Genomic DNA, 21,762 nt, shown 5'->3' on the forward strand with positions numbered 1-21,762 from the left:
AGGTCAAACCATGTGAAGTTTGATTACACCATCTTGTATGGTATGTTTAAAACAGAGCAAATCACTATTTTAAGAAAAGTGAGGTCAAGGTCAAAGGAAAGGTAAAAAATTTTTAATGCAGTTGCATAGCTCGCATTAATATCTATCAGCATACGAAGTTTGATGAAGATATCTTGGATAGTTTGTTTGAAACTAACCTTTGAACAGAGCTAAATGCAAAATTTGACGGAAAGACAGAAGACGGACATGACAAACACTATATGTCCCGGCCATATTCATGGTTGGGCATAAAATCATCATTTAAAAAAACCATATTTTCTTTTTCATGTGTACAAACTAATTCATTCGTATTTTTCTGAAGATCGTTTTTTATAAAACGTTGCAATTGTGAATTTATGTTTAATTTTCAATACACAAATAGGCTTTCCTTCTTTTTATTTATAAACAAAGTTAAATTGGAATTATTATATATTACCTTTCAAAGACTTTGCTTCATCACATAATTCAAATATTTCCTCATGCACCTCCAATCCCTCAGTAGACTTAACTTCCATTATCTCTTCTTCACGACACCTGAGCAGACGTTTAAGTAGCGTGGTTTTCCCCGCCCCAGCACATCCTACAATCATCCCCCGGGCGTGGTGGACTGTCCGTGTTCCTGTCTTAGCGTACTCCACATACCGCTCTCTGGCCTCCTGGTCCCACTCTAGTACTTCTGTAGGGACTCCCACTGAAATATAAAATAATAACCATCATAAGTTAATTAATAAAGTAATAAAAAAGAAAAAAAAAACAACTCTGGTCCCATTCCAGGACTTCTTCAGCAACTCCCACTGTATTTTTAAAAAAATCAAAGATCAGAACACAAATAAAAATAATTTTTGGATGATTTAATTTTCATTGATAAGTAGAGACATGAAATTAATTTCACCCTTAACAGTACATCTCAAGGTTCCATTGCCATTTCGTTGAATCATTGCTCATTTTTCCTACAAATTGACTTGTGGTATGTACACAAAGAAATTTAAAATATTATATCAAAAACTTTCTGTTTATTATACACTCAATTTAAGTATACATGTATCAATGAGGGAGATAGCAAGATTCCAGTTCCGAAATAGTCCTGCATGCTCTTGGGGAACTGGAATCTTGCCAACTTCCTCAATGAAATACTTTTTGTCTTTTATTTCACCGATACAAAAATAGAGGATTGCCAATGACAAGTAATATGCTCTTGGAGCGGGAATGATCTCACTTGACTAACACACAGGGATTAATAAAAGGTAGTCTAATAACATTTTATACAGACATAAAAGTAAAATCGATAGGATTCCGGATAACCGGGAATTAGCTTCGGAAGCACGGAGTAGCTTTTTTAACCAATGCACGGGGATTAGGACATTCTCAGTTATTTCTAGGGAATGATTCACATTTTACTATAATTAAATTTTTATAGAGGGGAAATCAGTAGAGGTATAATAAACAAGAGGCCAAAGGGCCTTGAATCGCTCTTCTGATAAATTGTACAATCAATCACTTCTGTTAGAAGCCTTCAACTTTATTAGTATCATAAGACCCAAAATGCATCAACTTACAAAGTTTGATTATATATAGCCAGTTAAGACTGAAGATATTATAATATAATTATAAAATACCATAAGTAGGTCACAGTGACCTACCTTTTGATTGAAATTTTCTGAGGACTCAAGATACATTAATTGACAAAGACTGATGATTCTAATTAAATAAGTACCTGAGATATTCAAAAGTAGGTCACCATGACCTACTTTTTGGTCAACATTCTCTGAAAACCCAAGATGCATCATCTGACAAAGTTTGACGATTCTAAGCCAATAAGTACATGTACCAATTATAAGTAAATATAGCCATAAAATGTCAAAAGTAGGTAATGGTGACCTACTTTTTGGTCGACGTTATCCAAAAACCAAAGATGCTTAAACTGACAAAATTAGATGATTCTAGGCCAATAAGTACCTGAGATATTCAAAAGTAACTCACTGTTACCTACTTCTTGTTGGACATTCAATGACATCCTAAGATGCCTCAACTGACAAAGTTTGATGATTCTGAGCCAACAAGTACCAGATATAATTAAATATAGCCATAAAATGTCAAAAGTAGGTCACATTGACCTACCTTTTGGTCAACGTTCTCAGAAAACCCAAGATGCCTCAACTGACAAAGTTTGATGATTCTAAGCTAATACATACCTGAGATATTCAAAAGTAGGTCACTGTGACCTACTTTTTGGTTGACTATCTCCGAAAATCCAAGATGCCTCAACTGACAAAGTTTGATGATTTTAGGTCAATATGTACCAGAGATACTTAATTATAGCCACAAAATGTCAAAAGTTGGTCACCATGACCTACTTTTTGGTCGTCACTCTCCGAAAACCCAAGATGCATCAACTCACAAAGTTTGATGATTCTAAGCCAATAAGTACCAGAGATACTTAAATAAAGCCATGAAATGTCAAAAGTAGGTCACCGTGACCTACTTTTTGGTCGTCACTCTCCGAAAACCAAATATGCATCGACTCACAAAGTTTGATGATTCTAAGCCAATGAATACTTAAGATACTTAAATGCAGCCATAAAATGTCGACATTTTTCAAAGACCCAACCCTTACAGAAATCAAAGGCCTGAAGGGCCTGCGAGTTGACTCGCTCGAGTCAATTGAGCTTTTTCATACATATGTGCACCATACCTTAATATATTTGGTTTATTTTGCATCTTAAGAGATTGAATATTATATGTCTGATCCATGTTCGGTTCATAAATAGAGTGTATATTACTTTTCCACTATATATACAGGTTGGCACTAATGGGCTTCCGTATTATTTTGACTGGCTTCTATAATGAATTTCAGCACATTAGCTGAAGTGGTCAGTGTTATAGGATAATTAGGTTAAAGATTCCCACAGCAAATCTGGATTCTAAAAATAGATTTTCAACAACAACTAGCTGCAGCTAATGAGAGCAGCAGGTGTTTGTGTTAGGGAGTATTCTAGGTCAATTATAAATAAACTTCAGATGGGAAGATTAGATCCGCCTAACATGCTTGAACAATATATTCATACGCAGTAATTTTACATCATACAGATATTTAATCAGAAATTTCTTTAAAAGCATATGAGGCAAAAATAATGTTACAGTATGAAATTTTATACAGTTTTTACCTCTTAAGTTTATACAATCACCCAAACCAAAGCATTTTTTGCTAGAACTATTATATTTGGCGTATGGGTCACCTTGATGAATGCGTGAAAAATTTTACATCTCTGAAACAGCTATGTCAACAGGGAGTAGGTCGCTACGCGAGCCAACTCAAAAACTAATAGAAACTTATAAGTGTTTTATAATCCACTTATTAGTAACTTATAAGTCACATATAAATTTTGAAATTTACTTATAAGTGTACTATAAGTCAAAGTAAGTATAAGTGAGGAATGGATTTCATTAATACTTCACTTATAAGTAAAGATGAGCTACAAATCAGTGAATATTTCACTTATACCTCACTTATAAGTGAAGATCAGTATGGTATGAGCAAAGTATAAGTGTGGACTTAGAATTTTTACCCTATACTAGGGCTGCCACGGTTCAGACATTTTTCGGTTCGGTTCGGTTCAGAAAATAAATTCTCGGTTTTCGGTTTTTTCGGTTCGGTTTTCATTTTGAGAATTTAAATAAAACATCTTTATATATATCAAAGGATAATAAGGATTAAGGACATTGTAGAAAGTACTATTTTGCTGACACAAATTTCTATCCATTTTATTCAACAGAACAAGTTGTTAAATGTAACAAAAAATAACAAAGTAATAAACTTCTTGTTTAGAATAAAATAAATATAGTTATTGACTAGAGTTATCTTGTTTACAACAATTGAAACATTCAAAACGTGAAGTTTTGGTTTTCCTTCAACATGTGTATGCCATGATTAAATGTCTTCGATGTTACCTGTATTTTCATTGGTTAAAGAACCCTTCATTGAAATAAACAACCAATCACAACGCGTGTTGCAAGCAAATTATTATTATATAAAAGATAAAAAAAACCGAACCGAATTCCGGAAAACCTGACTCGAACCGAACCGAATGCCATTTCGGAGCGGTTAACCGAGTTTTCGGTTAACCGTGACAGCCCTACCCTATACTAGACTTCTCTCAAGAAGCACTATGGGTATTCAAGGTAGCTAATCAGAGAGTTTGTCTCTGCAGAGATCAGCAACAAGAATTTGAAACCAAGTTTGTGTCTGTGAAAGGATGTTGGAGATTTTAGATTTATTCTGAGTATACCTTCACATCAGGTACAACAAGTAGGTTCTATTTACATCATCTCTCTATTTTAACTTCCTTTGCATGAAATTTTGAATCAATTGACTCAGTTGCTTTCAGATTTCATAAATTTGAAGAAGTCTCAAGGTCATTAAATCTTGTTGCCTTTTTGTTCAACATTCTTGTTTGTATACTGAATTAATATGTTAAGTTTGCATCATCAAAGAAATGTCATATGAAAGTGATTAATTTCCATAAAACTTTTACTTGATTATTTCATCTAAAGTGCAGATACATGTGTAAATGTAAAAAATAGCTTTGAACATATCATGCAACCCCTGCATGGTTGGAAGTTCTGTTCTAAATTAAGATCTTACAGGTAGTGTTGTACTTCATTTATAAGTCACTTATAGATGACTAATACTTGATACAGTATGAAGGGTTAATGCTTGACTTATAAGTCACTTATAGTCACTTATAAGTGACTATACTTGCATAAAGCATAAGTGGCTAATACTGGCTTATAAGTCACTTATAGGTCAAGCAGCTCATTTGCATATAAAATCCTAATGAGTAACTTATTAGTCACTTATAAGTTAAATGTATCAGTGAAGTGTAGACCAGAATAAACAACTTATAAGTAAAAGAATAAATCACTTATAAGTCACTTATCAGAAATTTCTGTAAGGGAAGATGCATCTACAGACCAAATTTGATGGTTGTAGGTCTGAAGGCAATCAAAATATGTGTTTTAAACAATTTGAAAACAAATGTTGGCAAAATTCAAAAAGTAGGTCACAGTGACCTACTTTTTCATAAATATGTTTTAAGGTCCCGAGATGCATCAAAGTACAAGATTTGATGCTTCTAAACCTCCCAGTGTCTGAAATAATGGGATTTAATGTTTTTAAAGATAAGTCATACAAAAAGTAGGTCACGGTGACCTACTTATAAGTTGACATTGTTTGAGGACCCATGATGCATCAAATGACAAAGTTTGATGATCATAGGCCTTAAAGTGTCCAAAATATGCCTTCAAATCAATTTGAAAACAAATCCCCGCAAAATTTAAAAAGTAGGTCACTGTGATCTACTTTTGAATTAACATGATGTGAAGTCCTAAGATGCATCAACTTACAAGATTTGATGATCCTAGTCCTTATAGTAAGCAAAATATACAGCAAAACTCGGTTATAACGAAGTCACTGGGACCTATAAAATTACTTCGTTATATCCGTAATTCGTATAAGAAATTCATTTAATTTATATAGCTGGGGATCTAAGATGACTTCGTTATATCCGTAAATTCGCAATATCAGTGTTCGTACTAAACGAGTTTTGCTGTACATGTTTTTATTAATTGTAAATTTGGGTCAACTTTGAAGTGACCTTGAGACCATGCCCTTTGCCCCAGGGTAATTCCCCGTGCAAATTTTAATCTTCGACATATCCTGATCCTTGTATGTAAGATTGGTGAAAATCTGCTTGGTGGTTACAGAGAAGAAGATTTTTTAGCAACCAGTACTATTGTTTTTGTTTTCCTGATTATCTCCCCTTGCTTAAAGGTCGCAACCCTTATTTTAGTATAACTGTTAGCCCTTGGGCCTAGGATACCCTGTGACAAATTTGGTACTGATTGGCCAAGGGGTTCTTGAGTTATGGCCCATATTCTAAAAAGTTTACGCACAACGCACACCGCACAAATGGCCATAGCATTAGCTCTTTGAGCCTCTGGCTCAGAAGAGCTAATAAATGTAATTAAATGCTGTTTGTTGGTATTTGTAGAAGATTTAGATGAAAGATTATTATTTCTTATCCCAACCTTATCAAAAAATTAAAAGTTTAATACACAATATCAAACAATGACATTTGGCTAAATAAAATATAGTGTAGGAGCCTATATAGTGTGCATTGCAAATCCACAATTTTTTGCAGAAAAGGATGGAGGGGGTCAATCCCTGTCAAAAATCAAATACCAAGAAAATTCTTTAAATTCTTTACAAGGCATAAAATCGTAAAAGACTGGGGGGGGGGGGGGGTGTTTTAATCGAAACCTTCACCTGATTGACTTTGTTACATGTACCAATTTTTCACGTTTCACTTTCACGTTCTGTTCAAGGATTGGGGTCCGAAGTCAGGTCATTTTTGTTGGTTTAATAAGTACATTTAATAACTAAACATGCATGTTTTTTTTTTAAGGAAAGAGGTGTACAATCCTAAATATAACACAAAAGTGTTGTTAAATAGTAGTAGTTAAGGACAGATGATACATACTATTTTCTATTAAGAGCTTTGAAAATATTCCCATATCGAAAAAAAATATAAAAATAATACAAGAGAATAATACAAAAATAATACAAAAAAAGTATAATTTTAATGACCAAATTTGGAACCCTCAAAATCTTGGTTCCAAATTAGGTCTAAAATAATAGACCAGTCACAAAAAAGTATATTTTTAATATATTTTATTTTTTAGAAATAATACAAAAATGATATAATTGATTGGTTACATTGTATTATTTTTGTACTTCTGTATTATTTCTGTATTTTTCTTTCCAAGTATGAAAATAATACAGTGGTCAAAAAAGTATGAAAATAATATAAAGTGTATTATTTTTGTATTTTTACCCGAGAAGAAATAAAACTACAGAAAAATATGAAAATAATACAGTGGTCAAAAAAGTATGAAAATAATATAAAGTGTATTATTTTTGTATTTTTACTGAGAAGAATTAAAACTACAGAAAAGTGGTCAAAAAAGTATGAAAATAATATAAAGTGTATTATTTTTGTATTTTTACCTGAGAAGAATAAAAAATACAGAAAAAATACAAATGTATTATTTCTGTACCAGTATATCATTTTTGTATTTTTTATCTGGAAAGAATTAAAAATACAGAAAAGGTAGATTATTTTTGTATTAGTGTATTATTTTTGTATTTTTTATCTTGAAAAAAAAATATAAATGTATTATTTTTGTATCAGTATATTATTTTTGTATCAATAATATATTTTTAATGTATTTTTCATCTTTAAGAATTGCTATTCAAAAATACCATTAAAATACAAAATTAATAGACAAAAAGTATATTTAAAAGCTTGAAATAATACAAAAAAAAATATAAAATTAAGTTTGAAAAGTCTAAATTTATGGATGAATTAAATTTTAACATTAAAAATCTCAATGTTGATGAAGTTTCTGAAAGCAGGTAAAGATAAGTATTTGAAATTCTTTAACCCAGTAAAAAAAAAATTTATGAGAATAAAACCTTGAGCTAGTCATCTAATAGGCACAAATCACTAAAAGTAAATAATATGGCTTTAGAGTGCTGAATTAGCTACTTATAGTATAATGAACTTGATTTTTTTTGTCTTACATACAGTATTCACTCTTCTTATCCTCATTTTTAAATTCCTAATTCATGTTTTACCAATCTTATTGTCTGTGTTCTACTTTGTACATTTGTCATGATATTTGAGACTTAAAGTCTAGATCTTCTTTCTGCTTTGTTGTTTCTTTTGCACAGCACTTTACTTTGTTGCAGAAGTACATCTCCAGTTTTCTCATTCAATCATCCTGCTTGGTCGCGGTTACACACCTGTAGTGCTTCAAGGGGGGGGGGGGTATTATCATCTTTAACTAATCAGCTTTTCTTCAACCGGTCTGCCGAGTGCCTAAAACTGTAAAAGTAATAATACTGTTAAATGTTTTGAAGAACAGAGAGACAAATATAGAACATTAAAAAAATGAACATTACCCCCCCCCCCCCCGCCCATATTGCCTTATTGGGGGTGCATTTGATTAGGATATCGGGTTAAGTAAAATACTTAGTATAATTCATATAAAAAATATTAGTTTATCCAACAACTGTTTAGTGAAAGAAATCTTTCTTACTTACCCCCCCCCCCCAAATCCTGGATCATCCCTACTAAAGTAAAGCAGTCTCGAGTTTAAACAGATGCCTTTATTTATTATAAAGAGACAGAAAATTCTTGCCTGCATGTTCATAATAGAAATAAATAAGTATACTAAACTATAGATCCATGAAGCTTATTCCAATTCTCCCCCCCCCCCCCCCCCCCCCCCCCTTTTCAAAATTAAAATGATTTTATCTGTTATTAGTCCATTTTCATGGCATGTGTGAAATTAATTTTGAAAGTAGTTTTAGTCTATCTGAATAATTTCACTTGCCATTGAAAGTCCTTCATACAATTCGATCTTGAAGTTGAAACTAGCACATAACAAAACTATCTTTCACAATAAGACCAATATATCCTCATTTATTTTGACCTACTATGATTTGGTTATTAAAGCTTATACCTTTATTAATCTACATTGCACTTTAAAAAAAAGTAAAACTACTGTGATGTTTTGTGTAAACTCTTAGTCTTACCGCATGTGGCGTTGTTTACACCAGGAAAGCCAGGGCATTGTGCTTGAAAAACGCCAACCTCCTCCTGTTTTCGCTTTTTTCTGATCCATCCTTACATGCTGAAGTTAAGCATCTATTTTTCAATCCATTTTACCGGCGAATATTCACTAATTTATTCAAAACATCAACAACTCTCTTAGCATGGCTCGTCAATCTATTTTTCAAAATGGCGTGGGTAAATTTCCGTTAGCCAATCAGAGAAAAGCTAAGAAAAAATTTAAATTCTGACCAATCAAATTGTTCGATATTTACGAAGATTTCCGATTTTTAAATAGAAAATATTTTAAACAGTTTAAAAAGATGTATTTACGAAGTCTAAAAATAGTACAGAATCCTTTTAACAAACCCAAGATCATTATAGGAATAATTATTAGGAATCATTTCTTCAAATCATAACATTTTTGTTCCTACGGAATTTTCCGATTACAAACAGAGAGATTTCCGGTCGGCCATATTGTTTGTTTGTTTGTTATTTTTTTTTCTTTTTATAATTATTCAAGTTGACCTGAAAATAGACCATAAAGTTCAACAATTAGGATCATATAACGCGGGGAATATACAAACATATTTGCAGCTTTACAGTCGCGGTGAAATAGAAATCGTCAGTTATATTTATTACAAGCATTTTCAGAAATTATCCAAAATAGAACTAGGCATCAGCCATGTATGTCTTCAGTAAATAATCCTAAATGCACTGTATTAATTACGTAAGATAATCATGATAATGTTGCGAAGAAGAGTTTATTATTTTTTTTTTTTGTACAATACACAGATTTTGATATATTACGTCGCCATATACTTAAGTTAATTTTATTTCAGCAAAGTAATTGTGATATTGTTTTAACATACTTAGTATTTCATTTGTTAACTCTCAATTATTTAAACAAGAGGCCGATAAGTATAAGATAAGGTAAAATTACACTTAACAAGTGTTCAATGTGTCATAATCAACACAATACGAAAGATTCTAAACTGATCCCCGATTTTTAAGAAAGAAAATAATTCAAGCAATTAAAAGAACAGCAAATAATTAGCCCCATTACTGTAAAAACAATGCTTTGGAGTCGGTACACAATTTAATTGCCTGAAGGGGTGTGGAGAGATAATCATCAAGTGACAAGCGCACGTGTACACAACATTGGCTTCAGCCAATTACGGTAGTAAATCTACTGATTTTACGACCATTTCTACACTTGTACATTGTAAGACCGTTTCAAAAAATTCATTAAGGCTAATTTAAAATATAATTGTCATTCATTACTGCAAAATATCTCAAATCTGAAGAAACATCGTATGTACAGAAATACTGATAGTTGGGACTTTCCATGTGCACAGGTAAATCACGTGATTTCTACATTGTAGTATGATGCAATCATTTGTAAGCCTGCAAGGCCACCTGCTGCACGAGATTGGATGTAAACCCGCTGTAAAAATGTAAACCCTCTGTAAAATCTTCAACTTAATCAGCTGAATATGGAGACATTTCTTTAGATTACCATTGATATAACTGAATGGAATTAACAAAAATTTTAGTACCAATTAATTTTTAAGTTCGATTTGGATACCAAGATACCTTTTAAAAAAATAAATAAAAAAAAAAAAAAAGAAATGTTCTAAAATGCTACAAACTAGTACCGGTATCTAAAACCAGCAGAATATTTGCAAGGAATTTCTCTAAAATTTATAAAGTTCATAAATACAATATTAATTTAACCTACCCCCCCCCCCCTCCCCAAAGAAAAAAAAAAAAACAAACAAAATATACAGACTAACTATGGAATTTTCTGTAAATGTACTAAAATCAAATTTGATACAAAATAAAAAAAAAATACTGACCATCTTCCTGTAAAATTACCAAGTCCAAATTTAATACAAAAATAATATAGTCTAAATGTAGGGACTTTTCTGAAAAGTTACAAAGTCCAAATTTAATATAAAAATAATCCAAAAATAATAATCAGACAAATTCTGTAAAATCAAAAAGTCCAAATTTAATATAAAAATAATACAGTCAAACTTTCTGTTAAATTACTAAGTCCAAATTTAATACAAATATGATACACTCTAGCTGTAGAGATTTTACTGTAAAATTACTAAGTTCAAAATTGATACAGAAAAAATACAGTTGGAAAAAACTAAGTCCTTAAAAATACAAAAATAATACACTGAAAATAATCTAAGTTCAAAAAAATACAAAAATAATACACTGCAAAATATCAAAGTCAGATTTTAATACAAAAATAATATACCCATTTTTTTGTGATAGGAAAATAATATATTTTTTCTGTATTATTTTAAGAAAGTACAGAAATGAATGTATTAAAAGTATATTAAAAATATACTTTTCTGTATTATTTTTTGATAACCTTGATTAACAGATTGACACAGATTTCAATAATCTAATTTCCATTTCTAATCATGTTTAAAATATTGTACATACATCTCTAATAGACTTACAGTGTAAGGATTAATTAAAACAAATAATACATCATATAATTCTAAACTGGCTGTGTTAGAGCTAAACAAATATCCATCTGCAGCTTTAAATTGTTTATTGCATATTTTATGAAATAATGGAAATGCTACAGTCTAATAAAAAAAAAATCAAAAATTAATTATTCTTTAGACTATAAAATTCTAAGTGAGACATGACTGCAATTTGTTGCAAATATATAAAAATTGAAATGTAATTTTTTTTTCAATGAACACATGTATAATTAATTTTAATTATATTATACAATACTAATTCAGTTTTAAACATACACTAAAACATCAATTTGTTTTAATTACATTACACCAATTGAAAGATCTTTATCTGGACTACAGCCATCAAGAACTCTTAATTAAGGGACAATATCCCTCTGCTCCACATTTCACGACTTTTTTTTAAAATTCCAAACATTGATTTTCAACAACAACTATAACATTCAATTCAAATACAAAATAGTTTGAAGTATGAAGCGTTGCTTACTTTTTCAGAAATAAATGATATGTCAAATCATGATTTGAAGAAAATTTGATATGGTCATTAGAAAGATCAATTATTTTTAATCTCATAATTAAATTAGAAAGATGAGGTAAATATGAAAATAATATTTACTCTCATACCTATCTAATTCCCTATAGAAAACATACTGGAGCGATGCTTTTTAAATCAGAATATCAAATTGTTTTCTGTGCATGTAAAATTAAATGCATCCATAAGCAAGAGTTATCTTTCCATTATCGCCCTTGAAATTCTTTTTTAATGAAATAAAATATTAATTTTATGTTTATAAACAATTCTGCGGCTTTTATTTCTGTACAATTAAAAGACTTTCACGTTTAGAAATAGATTTTTTTTATCAGTTTACACCGTTTAACGGAACGGAGTGTAAATGTTTTAGGAAACTATTCAAAATAATTTTTGAATATACTAGCAATAAAACTAAAAATGAACCTCTGAACCGTGGGATAGGTTTGCTTGAGTTAACAATAAAATGGTCCATATGATAGAGATTTGTAAACTATGGCATGACAAAATACTGAATTTCATGACAAAATGTCTGCAGAAAGTTATCTTTCTTATCTGTAGAGTTATGTCTCTTATCAGAGTATCAATGAACCTTAACACAAGCAACTATAAGGCCATTTCTTTTTGCCCAACTCCCAAGAGATAAATTAAGATAGAGATTCTCTTGCTGGTTAACTCCCGACAAGGAACTCATTAATTTCTCTCTAATTTGACATACACATTTCTGCTATCAAAAGTTCTCCTTGACCAGTGCTTGATAATTATGCCCATGAGACAAACTGAATTCCTCTCATATATGATGAAAAAATAAGTTTTTACTTAATTTAGTATTTTTTGATAAGGATACAACTATATTTTTACATTTTTTAGGACTATGAAATTTTAAAATTTTAAAGACTTAGTTTTTAAAAAAAAAAAATCACTTAAATTAAAGGTCACAGTGACCTTGAAATAGGTCATGACACACCTTCTACCCAAGATGCATAAATTGTTTAAGTTTGATGATTGTAAGTCTAATAGTTTTCTAGTTATGAGCCAAACAAAATCACAAAATAAAAACAAAAAAACGCCTGTAAAATGCAGAAAAATCATCCAATCATGATGAAAATCCCAGGTGCACACCTTCATATGGTGAATAATAAGTGTATAAATTTTCAGACAAATCCATTCAACAGTGTCTGAGAAACGGTCCGGACAAAATCTTGTCTACAGACGGATGGACAGCTAGACAGACAGACGGACATGGTGATTCCGATATACCCCCTAAACTTCGTTTACGGGGGTATAAATATAAAATTGAAATCATGTTCATATCAAATTAATCCCACCATATGTCATGCCTCAACAACAAGTGTACTAAAATATAAAGCATCTTCTATGATTAGTTGATGAGAAAACTGCGACAAAAATTTATGTATGAAATGGACAGATGCACAGACAAACAAGAAGTTGACATCGTATTTGACCAAAAATGTACCCCACTATATGGCATGCCTCAGAGAAAATTGTCTTAAAATTTCAAGCATCTGGGTACATCCCACTAATTATTTTTAGAATCGGTAGGAGAAGAAAGTAGTGCAGAAAAAATTACAAGTTCCTTAAATTGCAGACTTGCCTAAAAAAAATTGGGCAGGTGTACTGAACTGAGCCTCACACTTGTTGATAAGGAGTATCTTTCCTACCAAAAAAGCTTTGAAAATGTAATTTATCAAGAAGATCAGCCGAATTATTTTGTGTATTATAACGCCAGTGAGAATTCTGAAATTCCCCTACTTTCACTTTCATTTTTAAGGTTCCCGCAGACAGACTCATTTTGCCGGAAAACGAATCTGACATGCCATCTCGAGATTTTAACCAAGGAAAGACAAGTTGATGTGCTTTGATTTGAGGGGTCACTCACTACCGAACGAAAATTAGGGACATCGCTATGAGAAGAAACGTTAACATTGTCGCCTATGGGAAAACAATTAGTGGACTGTACCCATATTAGGAAGCCTATAAGTAAGTGAAAGATGTCATAAATCTTGAATTTATTTCAAAGTTGTTGTTTTCTATTATTTTCAATTGTTCAAATTTATGAAAAAAACAATTCTTATATTGTTGATACACATTTTTAAACAAATTGATTCATAAATAAATGTCTAGCCCCCCCCCCCCCCCCCGGAACAGTCAACATGTATCACCCATTGTTTACACATGTATCTTGTAGATTAAATGTATTGATTTATATAATTTATTTATTCAGAATCATAAATTTATAATTTTATTAATAAGCAATTATGTAGAAGTACATGCTCCACTGTGGTTTATTTTAAATACACAAAAATAACAAATGAGTTCGGGATCGGTATTCAATAGGGGTCAAGGTCGAAGTGAAAGTAGACTTAGCAGAAAGTTATCACAAGTTTAGCTTTTAAAAAAAGCTTAGAGAGTCAGCCAGTGGATTTTTCTTCTCTGTGATAATGTTTAAAAAAATGCCTTCAACAAAATTTTAATCAGTAGCAGAGTTGGCCACTAGAATTAAAACCTCGTCTTAATATTTTTCTGCATAGGAACAGAAACGTTGGTACATGCAGATTCTTGCATTTTTCGTCTCAAAATCAAAAGAACGGAAAGTATGTATAAACATTTAAATCCCAATTCACGTAACATTAATCAAAGAAGTTATAAACCTACACTCTCATTATCAGATCTATAAGATTTTAGGGGGAGGGGGATATATGAACATTATGCCATTTTTAACAAAACGGAGCCCAATAAGCTTCACTATCATCCTTGTTAGAGTTTATCATGCCGCCGGTTGAATCTCTCTTGGCTATGTGTTTAGAAAAAGGAAACACCCTTGTCCCTGCGATACTTAAACAGCCATACTGAACCTTCGTTTGAGAATACAAATAAAGGATTATTGAAATACCTAGTACATTTTCTTGTACATTTTAGAATAAAAAAAATAAACATTTATTGTTCATTCAAACAGGTAACATGTAAGCTTTGACGGTATAGCCTAGAAGCTTTTTTTTTAGTTTATTAACTATCGACTCGTCATTTGACTTACTAGTAACTAGCTGAATTTTGGATTAAATTGTTTCATAAAAAGTAGAATTGAAATAAAGCAAACATTACTAAGACCTACAAATTCATTTATCAGACCTCTTATAATATAATAAACCTATTAATTCATAAATATGATTGCCACAACCTAGATTATCAGGTCGTAGTTTATGAAAAGCAAGCCAATTTACGGATAAAAAAAAAAAAGCATGCGCAGATCGGGGGTGGGGGGGTGGGGGTCCAGGGCGGAGCCATAGGGAGCCTTTTATGGTTTATGACATTTGATACTGGAAATGAAAGTTTTACACAGAGTCACACAGAAGTATGAATTTATGACACTGACGTTTGAACCTCAAAATACACAGGGGTGTTCCTTACGCCATATATATGGCCATAGGGAGTTGTGGTATAAAATTTCATTGCAAAAGCTCAATGGCTTACAGAGATATCGCGCGAAAACAAGTGTTTAAACAGACAGAATTTCTAAATTTAATACCTTGACCTTTGACCTCAAAATCAAGAGGGTCTTCCAAAGGCCATATAAGGTGTTAACAGTTGTGTAAAATTTCACTGCAATAGCTCGCTGCCGGGAAGTGAAAGTGTTACAGACAGACAGAACTACAGATGGACGGACAGACAGACTGAAATTGATATTCTCTAATTTCAGCGGGGGGCAACAAACGAGCAAGCTTAGCCAGTTGTGTTTTCTTTCCGAAGTATCTGTTGTATGACTTAACAAGTCTGTCCATTATTTAGCATCGGGATCGAAATGATTTGTAGTGAAAACGAAAGTAAAAGCAGTAAAAACTGAAAAGCTAAAAATATGTAATAACCCAATGTTTGTGCTGTAGATTTAAATACATAAGTAAAAATACTTTCAATATATTTTATAAAAGAGCTTCAATTTACTCGTCAAACACTAAATTCATCCAACAGTAGGAACTGTATGCTTCGCTGCGTAGAACACATGATTATGTGCGAACCAGTTAAATTACTGCGAACCAGTTAACTGTTTGAAACCTTCTATACAAAAATAAGCATCGGGAAATTCCTTTTTGAGTTAAATTTACAGATTACTTTGGTGTTTAATAGGGATTTGTTGGTTTACAATCTATATTGATTTTACTGAAATAAAATTAGCAGGCGTGATTTACTGCAGAACCACTCCCAGAATTCCAAGCCACGCAAGCGCATTGGAAGTTCTTCGTACCATAACTAGTCAGCCCGCGGGCTGACTAAAAACTGTTCAGGGCAGTGTTAAGCAGTATATATAGGTGATGGGCATTTGTATTTTACACAGGAGGTAAGAGGTATACCCTAGTACAATATTTGTAAATAACAATTTAATGTTTTTGGAACATGTCGATGATCGGCGCGTCACATATGCATACTTGACATACATCATTTCAGATCAGTTGCGCGGTCAAGCTGAGTACAGTTGTCTGGGAGTTAAACGATGTGTGTGAACATGCACATTAACTGATTTTTCTCATATTTTTAGCAATTGCATTACATGTTTTGTTGAATGTTCAATTATTGTCAGTAAAACATGATTTTTACCTATATAATTCTGCTGAATTAACTTAATTACCAATGTAAACAGTGTGATTTCAGGTGGGAGCAAATTAATCATTTTTTAAATTAATTAATTTCAAGTAATGGGCATAAAAGGAATATGGTAAAAATTGTACGTGTTGAATGTCTGTGTGTCTGTCTGTCTGCAAATGTGATATTGTACCATTTATTGTATTGATTTTTTTTTTAGGTTTATGGTGATTGGTACAGGAAAAACATGAGGTCCATGCAGATGGTGTTTAAAACTATTGGCCAGCAAATGCACACCCATTTGAATACATCTTGAAAAAGAACCAGCAAAATGTGACAGTCGGCAAAATATGTAAGTTTAAGTTTTCTAAAAAAAAATTTCATTAAAGTGGGGAATGGGGTGGGGGTGAGGAAATTTACATATTAAATAGGTGATCAGAATGTGAAAGTATTTAGTTATAACTAATCTGTACATGCACTGCTATATACATTTTGCAGCTCATATAGATTTTCTTTTCTTATTTAAGATTTTCAAATGATTAGATCTACATCTTTGTTTTGTAAATTATGCATTATTAAGATTACACGGATATAAGAATTGAAATTTCATGAATAGTTGACAGTCAAAATTATGCGATTTGTCAGGAAATTCAAAATTTTGTCTCATTTTCCTACAAATTACAAAATGGTTACCATGGAAACAAAACAACTTTAGTGAACTATTTATTTAATCTGCAACACCACATATTTTTATTTTTTAAAGTAAATAATAGTATATAAGCACTGATTTTGTCTTAAATAAAAAGTACGGGAAAAGTAATGATACACAAGTATTGAGCTATCCATTATTATGATGTCATTGTGACGTCATAGATGAGTAAATTTGCATTGGTATAAAAATTGCTTTGAAACAAATGATTCTATATAGGATTATAAAGGCTTATAACTTTTTCATTAATAGTCCAAATTTCATGAATGATACATCAATGGACAGGAAATAATAAGTACTTTTTTATTTTACTACTTTCGGGGTATTTGTGAACTTCATTTTTTTGTCATTTCTGGAGAAACTATGAATTAGAGGGTGAAAAGTGGTCATATTTTGTGCGGAAATACATTAATTTTTTAAAATAAGTGAAATTGACCCAATTAAGTGCTTGATTATGATTTGACTATATGTATTTAAAGATATGAAGGTGATTAAGAATGGTATAAATGTGTTAATAGGCTAAAATTTGACTCAAAACTTGGGTGCAGTTTTGGCTAGATTGGAGCATTTTTTAAGGATATTACACATAGAACTGTAAATGCTGTAAAATCTTAATTAATTGTTGAATTTTCATGAAACTTGGCCTGATGTCTCTACTTATGCTCTAGATTGACAAACAGTGTGAAATATTGTAAAATCAAAAAAATGCTTTTTCATATTGGGTACATCCCACTAATTATTTTTAGAATCGGTAGGAGAAGAAAGTAGTGCAGAAAAAATTACAAGTTCCTTAAATTGCAGACTTGCCTAAAAAAAATTGGGCAGGTGTACTGAACTGAGCCTCACACTTGTTGATAAGGAGTATCTTTCCTACCAAAAAAGCTTTGAAAATGTAATTTATCAAGAAGATCAGCCGAATTATTTTGTGTTTTATAACGCCAGTGAGAATTCTGAAATTCCCCTACTTTCACTTTCATTTTTAGAGGTTCCCGCAGACAGACTCATTTTGCCGGAAAACGAATCTGACATGCCACCTCGAGATTTTAACCAAGGAAAGACAAGTTGATGTGCTTTGATTTGAGGGGTCACTCACTACCGAACGAAAATTAGGGACATCGCTATGAGAAGAAACGTTAACATTGTCGCCTATGGGAAAACAATTAGTGGACTGTACCCATCTGCGATGAGTAGTTGCTGAGAAAAATGCCACGAAAATCTGTTATGTATGAAACAGACAGACACACAGACAAACAGGAAGTTGACATCGATATGACCAAAGATGTATCCCACCATATGGCATGCCTCAGAGAAAATCTCAAGCATCTGTGATGAGTAGTTGCTGAGAAAACTGCGACAAAAATCTGTTATGTATGAAATGAACAGACGCACAGACAAACAGGAAGTAGACATAGGATTTTACTAGATTTTACTAGAAATGTATCCCACCATATGGCATGCCTCAGAGAAGGTTGTATTAAAATTTCAAGTATCTGCAATGAGTAGTTGCTGAGAAAACTGTGACGAAAAATTGTTACAGACAGACACACGGACAGCTAGACAGACACAATGGTATAACAGTATACCCCCCTCTCCTTCAGAACAGGGCTATAATTACTTCCATCATTTACAATCAAATTAGGTCCAAAAATATATACCCATCCAGACATCGATTTTATGTTTGTATAATTTGTCCTTAAATAATTTCAAATTGTATTAAGGTAGTTCTACACTTGGCGCTAAATGGGCTCAATCTTAAAAATCTGCTTTTATAAGTTAGATATACATCCCAGCAATGGAAAGACACAAGAAAAATTATATGTCAACATGTTTACTTTTCCGCTAATGACTATCGGAGTACATACCCCAAAAAGTAAAATGCTGAAATTTACCTATCCTACATTTTGTTGTATTTTAATGTGTTGATAACATAACACGTTTATAGACAGGATAAGAGATTTACTTGCTTACAAACAGGTATGTCCTCTAACTTAAATTATGCAAATAAAAGACTTAATTCATAAACAGCAGAAATATAAAGAAACGCTTCTATTAAAAATGATAATTTTATATCAATAATACCCACAACGTTCACTGATCTTGAACTTAATCCTTTTGTCAGACACGGTACAGTGTGTGATGATGTCCAGCTGTAGTTTGTCTAAAAAGAGGTCGTACATCTTCTTTGGTCTCTCCGGTATATACAAACATCTCTCTCCCTCACTCCTCTCATAATCCCAGGACCGGCAGTATTCTGAGATCACGTCACGTGACGCTGTGGTCAGGAAAAACTCCAGGTCACTGTCCTCCAACAGACACTCCGTAACAAAGGCGTACATGACGTCATGTCGGATGTCGTCTGATATAAACGTTATCACACCGTCACGTGTTTCTGTGATTCCATCAGGAAGATCTACTGAACTGTCATTAGAAAGATCAGGGAAATATCTGTCTCTGATGTTGTATCTTGTATCCCTGCATGATTGTTCATTCAGATTCAGCTGATATTTCTCAGAAAACAATAAGCAATATAATAGATACCGAATTTCCGGCGAATAGTTATGACATTCACCTGAAAAGAGAATAAAGTTAAAAAAAGAATAAAAATGACATCAATAAATTTGGATTAGAGATTTCATTGTACAATGTATGTTGGTTTACGGCCCCTTCGAGAATTTTTTACTCATATGGAGATTTAGCTGCAGAACTGTAGCTCTCTGCTTGAGAAAATTCATACAGATAAACCAAAGAGCTTTATCTGTCCGAATTTTCACAAGCATATAGCTACAGTTCTGCAGCTAATGCAGACATCACCACTTGCCGGTGGAGATCTGCAAATTTTTATATCAATAATACCCTCATGTGTGTCTGTGATTTCTTTAGGGAGGTCTACATAACACTCCCCCGTAATATAAGTGAAATATCTGTCTCTCATTTTGTCCCTTATGATTCTGTGGGATTCTTTATTCAGCTGATATTTCTCAACTAACAGTATGCTGTACAATAGTGCTTGTGTAATCCCAGTGCAGTCCTAGTACATACGGAATTATCGTAATATATATCTTTTTTAGTGTTTAAGAAATTAAACAAAAAAGTAGGTCTAACAATTTATATGAAACTAAATCACAAGAGGCCCATGGACCACATAGTTCAACTGAATAGCTATAACCATGCTGTTTTTTTTGCCCGAATTTCCACTTGCAATACCTTTTGTGGCCCATTCCTAACCCCCCCCCCCCCCCCCCCCCCCAAATTGTCATAAATTAGACAATATCAGATCTGCAGTACCCCACAATGCTTTCACATTAGTTTCAGTTTTTCTAGCCCAGTAGTTCCCAAGATGAAGTTTTTTAAAGATTTTCACTACAATGTAAAGCTTAGGTTCCCTATTGTGGCCCTTCCCTACCTCCAGTGGTCATGATTTGAACAATTTAGAATCTACAATATGCCAGATTGCTTTAACATAAGTTTCAGTTTTTCTGGCAAACTGGTTCTTGAGAAGAAGAGTTTTACCTATGTATTTCTCTGTAAAACTTTGATTCCATATTGTGGCCCTGCCCAACCCAGGTGGTCATTATTTGAACAGTTTAGAATCTATAATACCCCGGGATGTTTCCCAGTAAGTTTCAGCTTTTCATGCCCAGTGGTTCTTGAGGAGAAGATTTTCATAGTTTTTTCCTACATATTTCTGTGTAAAGTTTTGATTCCATAGTGTGGCCCCGCCCAACCCCCGGGGGTCATGATTTGAACAATTTAGAATATACACTACCCTAGGATGCTTCCACACAAGTTTCAGCCTTTCTTGCCAAAAGGTACTTGAAAAAAAGATTTTAAAAGTTTTTCCCTATATATAACTACCGGGTATGTAAAATTAAGATTCCCTATTGCGGCCAGCAGCCCAACCCACGGGGATCATGATATGAACAGTTTAGAATCTATACTACCCTAGTGTTGCAACCATGGAAAAAACAACCACTATTGTAAAAATTATATCAAAAGTGGTTGAGAGTGCATTTCAATAGCAAACATAGTTAGTAACCACTATTTAAATATGACCACTATTGAAATGCCGGTAATTACATCAATGCTGGATGAAAGTACATTTCAATATGATAACCATACGTTTCAACCACTATTGAAATACAAGCACTATTGAAATAATTTTTTCTAAAAATATTTTTTTATTACCCCAGTACATGTATATGTGTGTGTCCTTATAGCCAAGGTTGCGGAGCCTTGGAATCTATAAGTTAATTTAACAAAGTAGTTTTTACATATACATTAATGTAACATGAGGTTATTTTTACATACACATTTCATACTCCATTCACTCAGCTGCGTGCATATGCATATATCATTGTATAAGAATAATTCAGATAAACAAAAGTATAGGATTCATTGTTTTGTAACAAATAATGTTGTAGGGGAAATATACTTAGGTATCTGAGTCATTACCTATGGAGAGCCATGCCCATCTTCTATTAAATTGTCTAGTTCACAATTTTTTGTATAAGTGAATTTTTCACATTTTTAATAATACAATATTTCAGATTTAATTCCCATTAGGGATGGTAGTTCTTTTTTACTCCTTTTCTATAAATATGCCTTTTTGCTATACATATTAACACATTAAAAATGTTGAAATATTTGTAATATTTACCAAGTAAAACATCAGTTTTGTTCAATGTGATATCTAAATGAAATTCTTCT

The 21,762-nt window shown here is 32.2% G+C and overlaps 1 protein-coding gene and 1 long non-coding RNA gene across 2 annotated transcripts in view; one reads left to right on the forward strand and one right to left on the reverse strand.

Annotated features, from left to right (window-relative positions):
* The window catches only part of LOC134263569 (probable serine/threonine-protein kinase pats1), a 44,890-nt gene extending 24,903 nt beyond the window's left edge, over nucleotides 1-19,987 (reverse strand). Inside the window, exons 1-3 of the mRNA XM_062745945.1 lie at nucleotides 19,909-19,987; nucleotides 19,139-19,624; nucleotides 476-730 (exon numbers count right to left, since the gene is read on the reverse strand). Of these exons, the coding sequence (XP_062601929.1) occupies nucleotides 476-730; nucleotides 19,139-19,624; nucleotides 19,909-19,987 (820 nt within the window). The remainder of the gene's footprint in view (nucleotides 1-475; nucleotides 731-19,138; nucleotides 19,625-19,908) is intronic.
* LOC134263575 (uncharacterized) lies at nucleotides 13,545-18,234 on the forward strand. Its single transcript, XR_009991313.1, has 3 exons — nucleotides 13,545-13,751; nucleotides 16,567-16,698; nucleotides 18,039-18,234. It is a non-coding gene; the product is annotated as an uncharacterized LOC134263575 (long non-coding RNA).
* Nucleotides 19,988-21,762: the final 1,775 nt, after the last annotated feature.

The sequence above is a fragment of the Saccostrea cucullata genome, unplaced genomic scaffold, assembly GCF_032062105.1.
Source record: "Saccostrea cucullata isolate Sc308-1 unplaced genomic scaffold, CSIRO_AGI_Scuc_v1 ctg2503, whole genome shotgun sequence".
In the NCBI taxonomy this organism is placed as follows: Eukaryota; Metazoa; Mollusca; class Bivalvia; order Ostreida; family Ostreidae; genus Saccostrea; species Saccostrea cuccullata.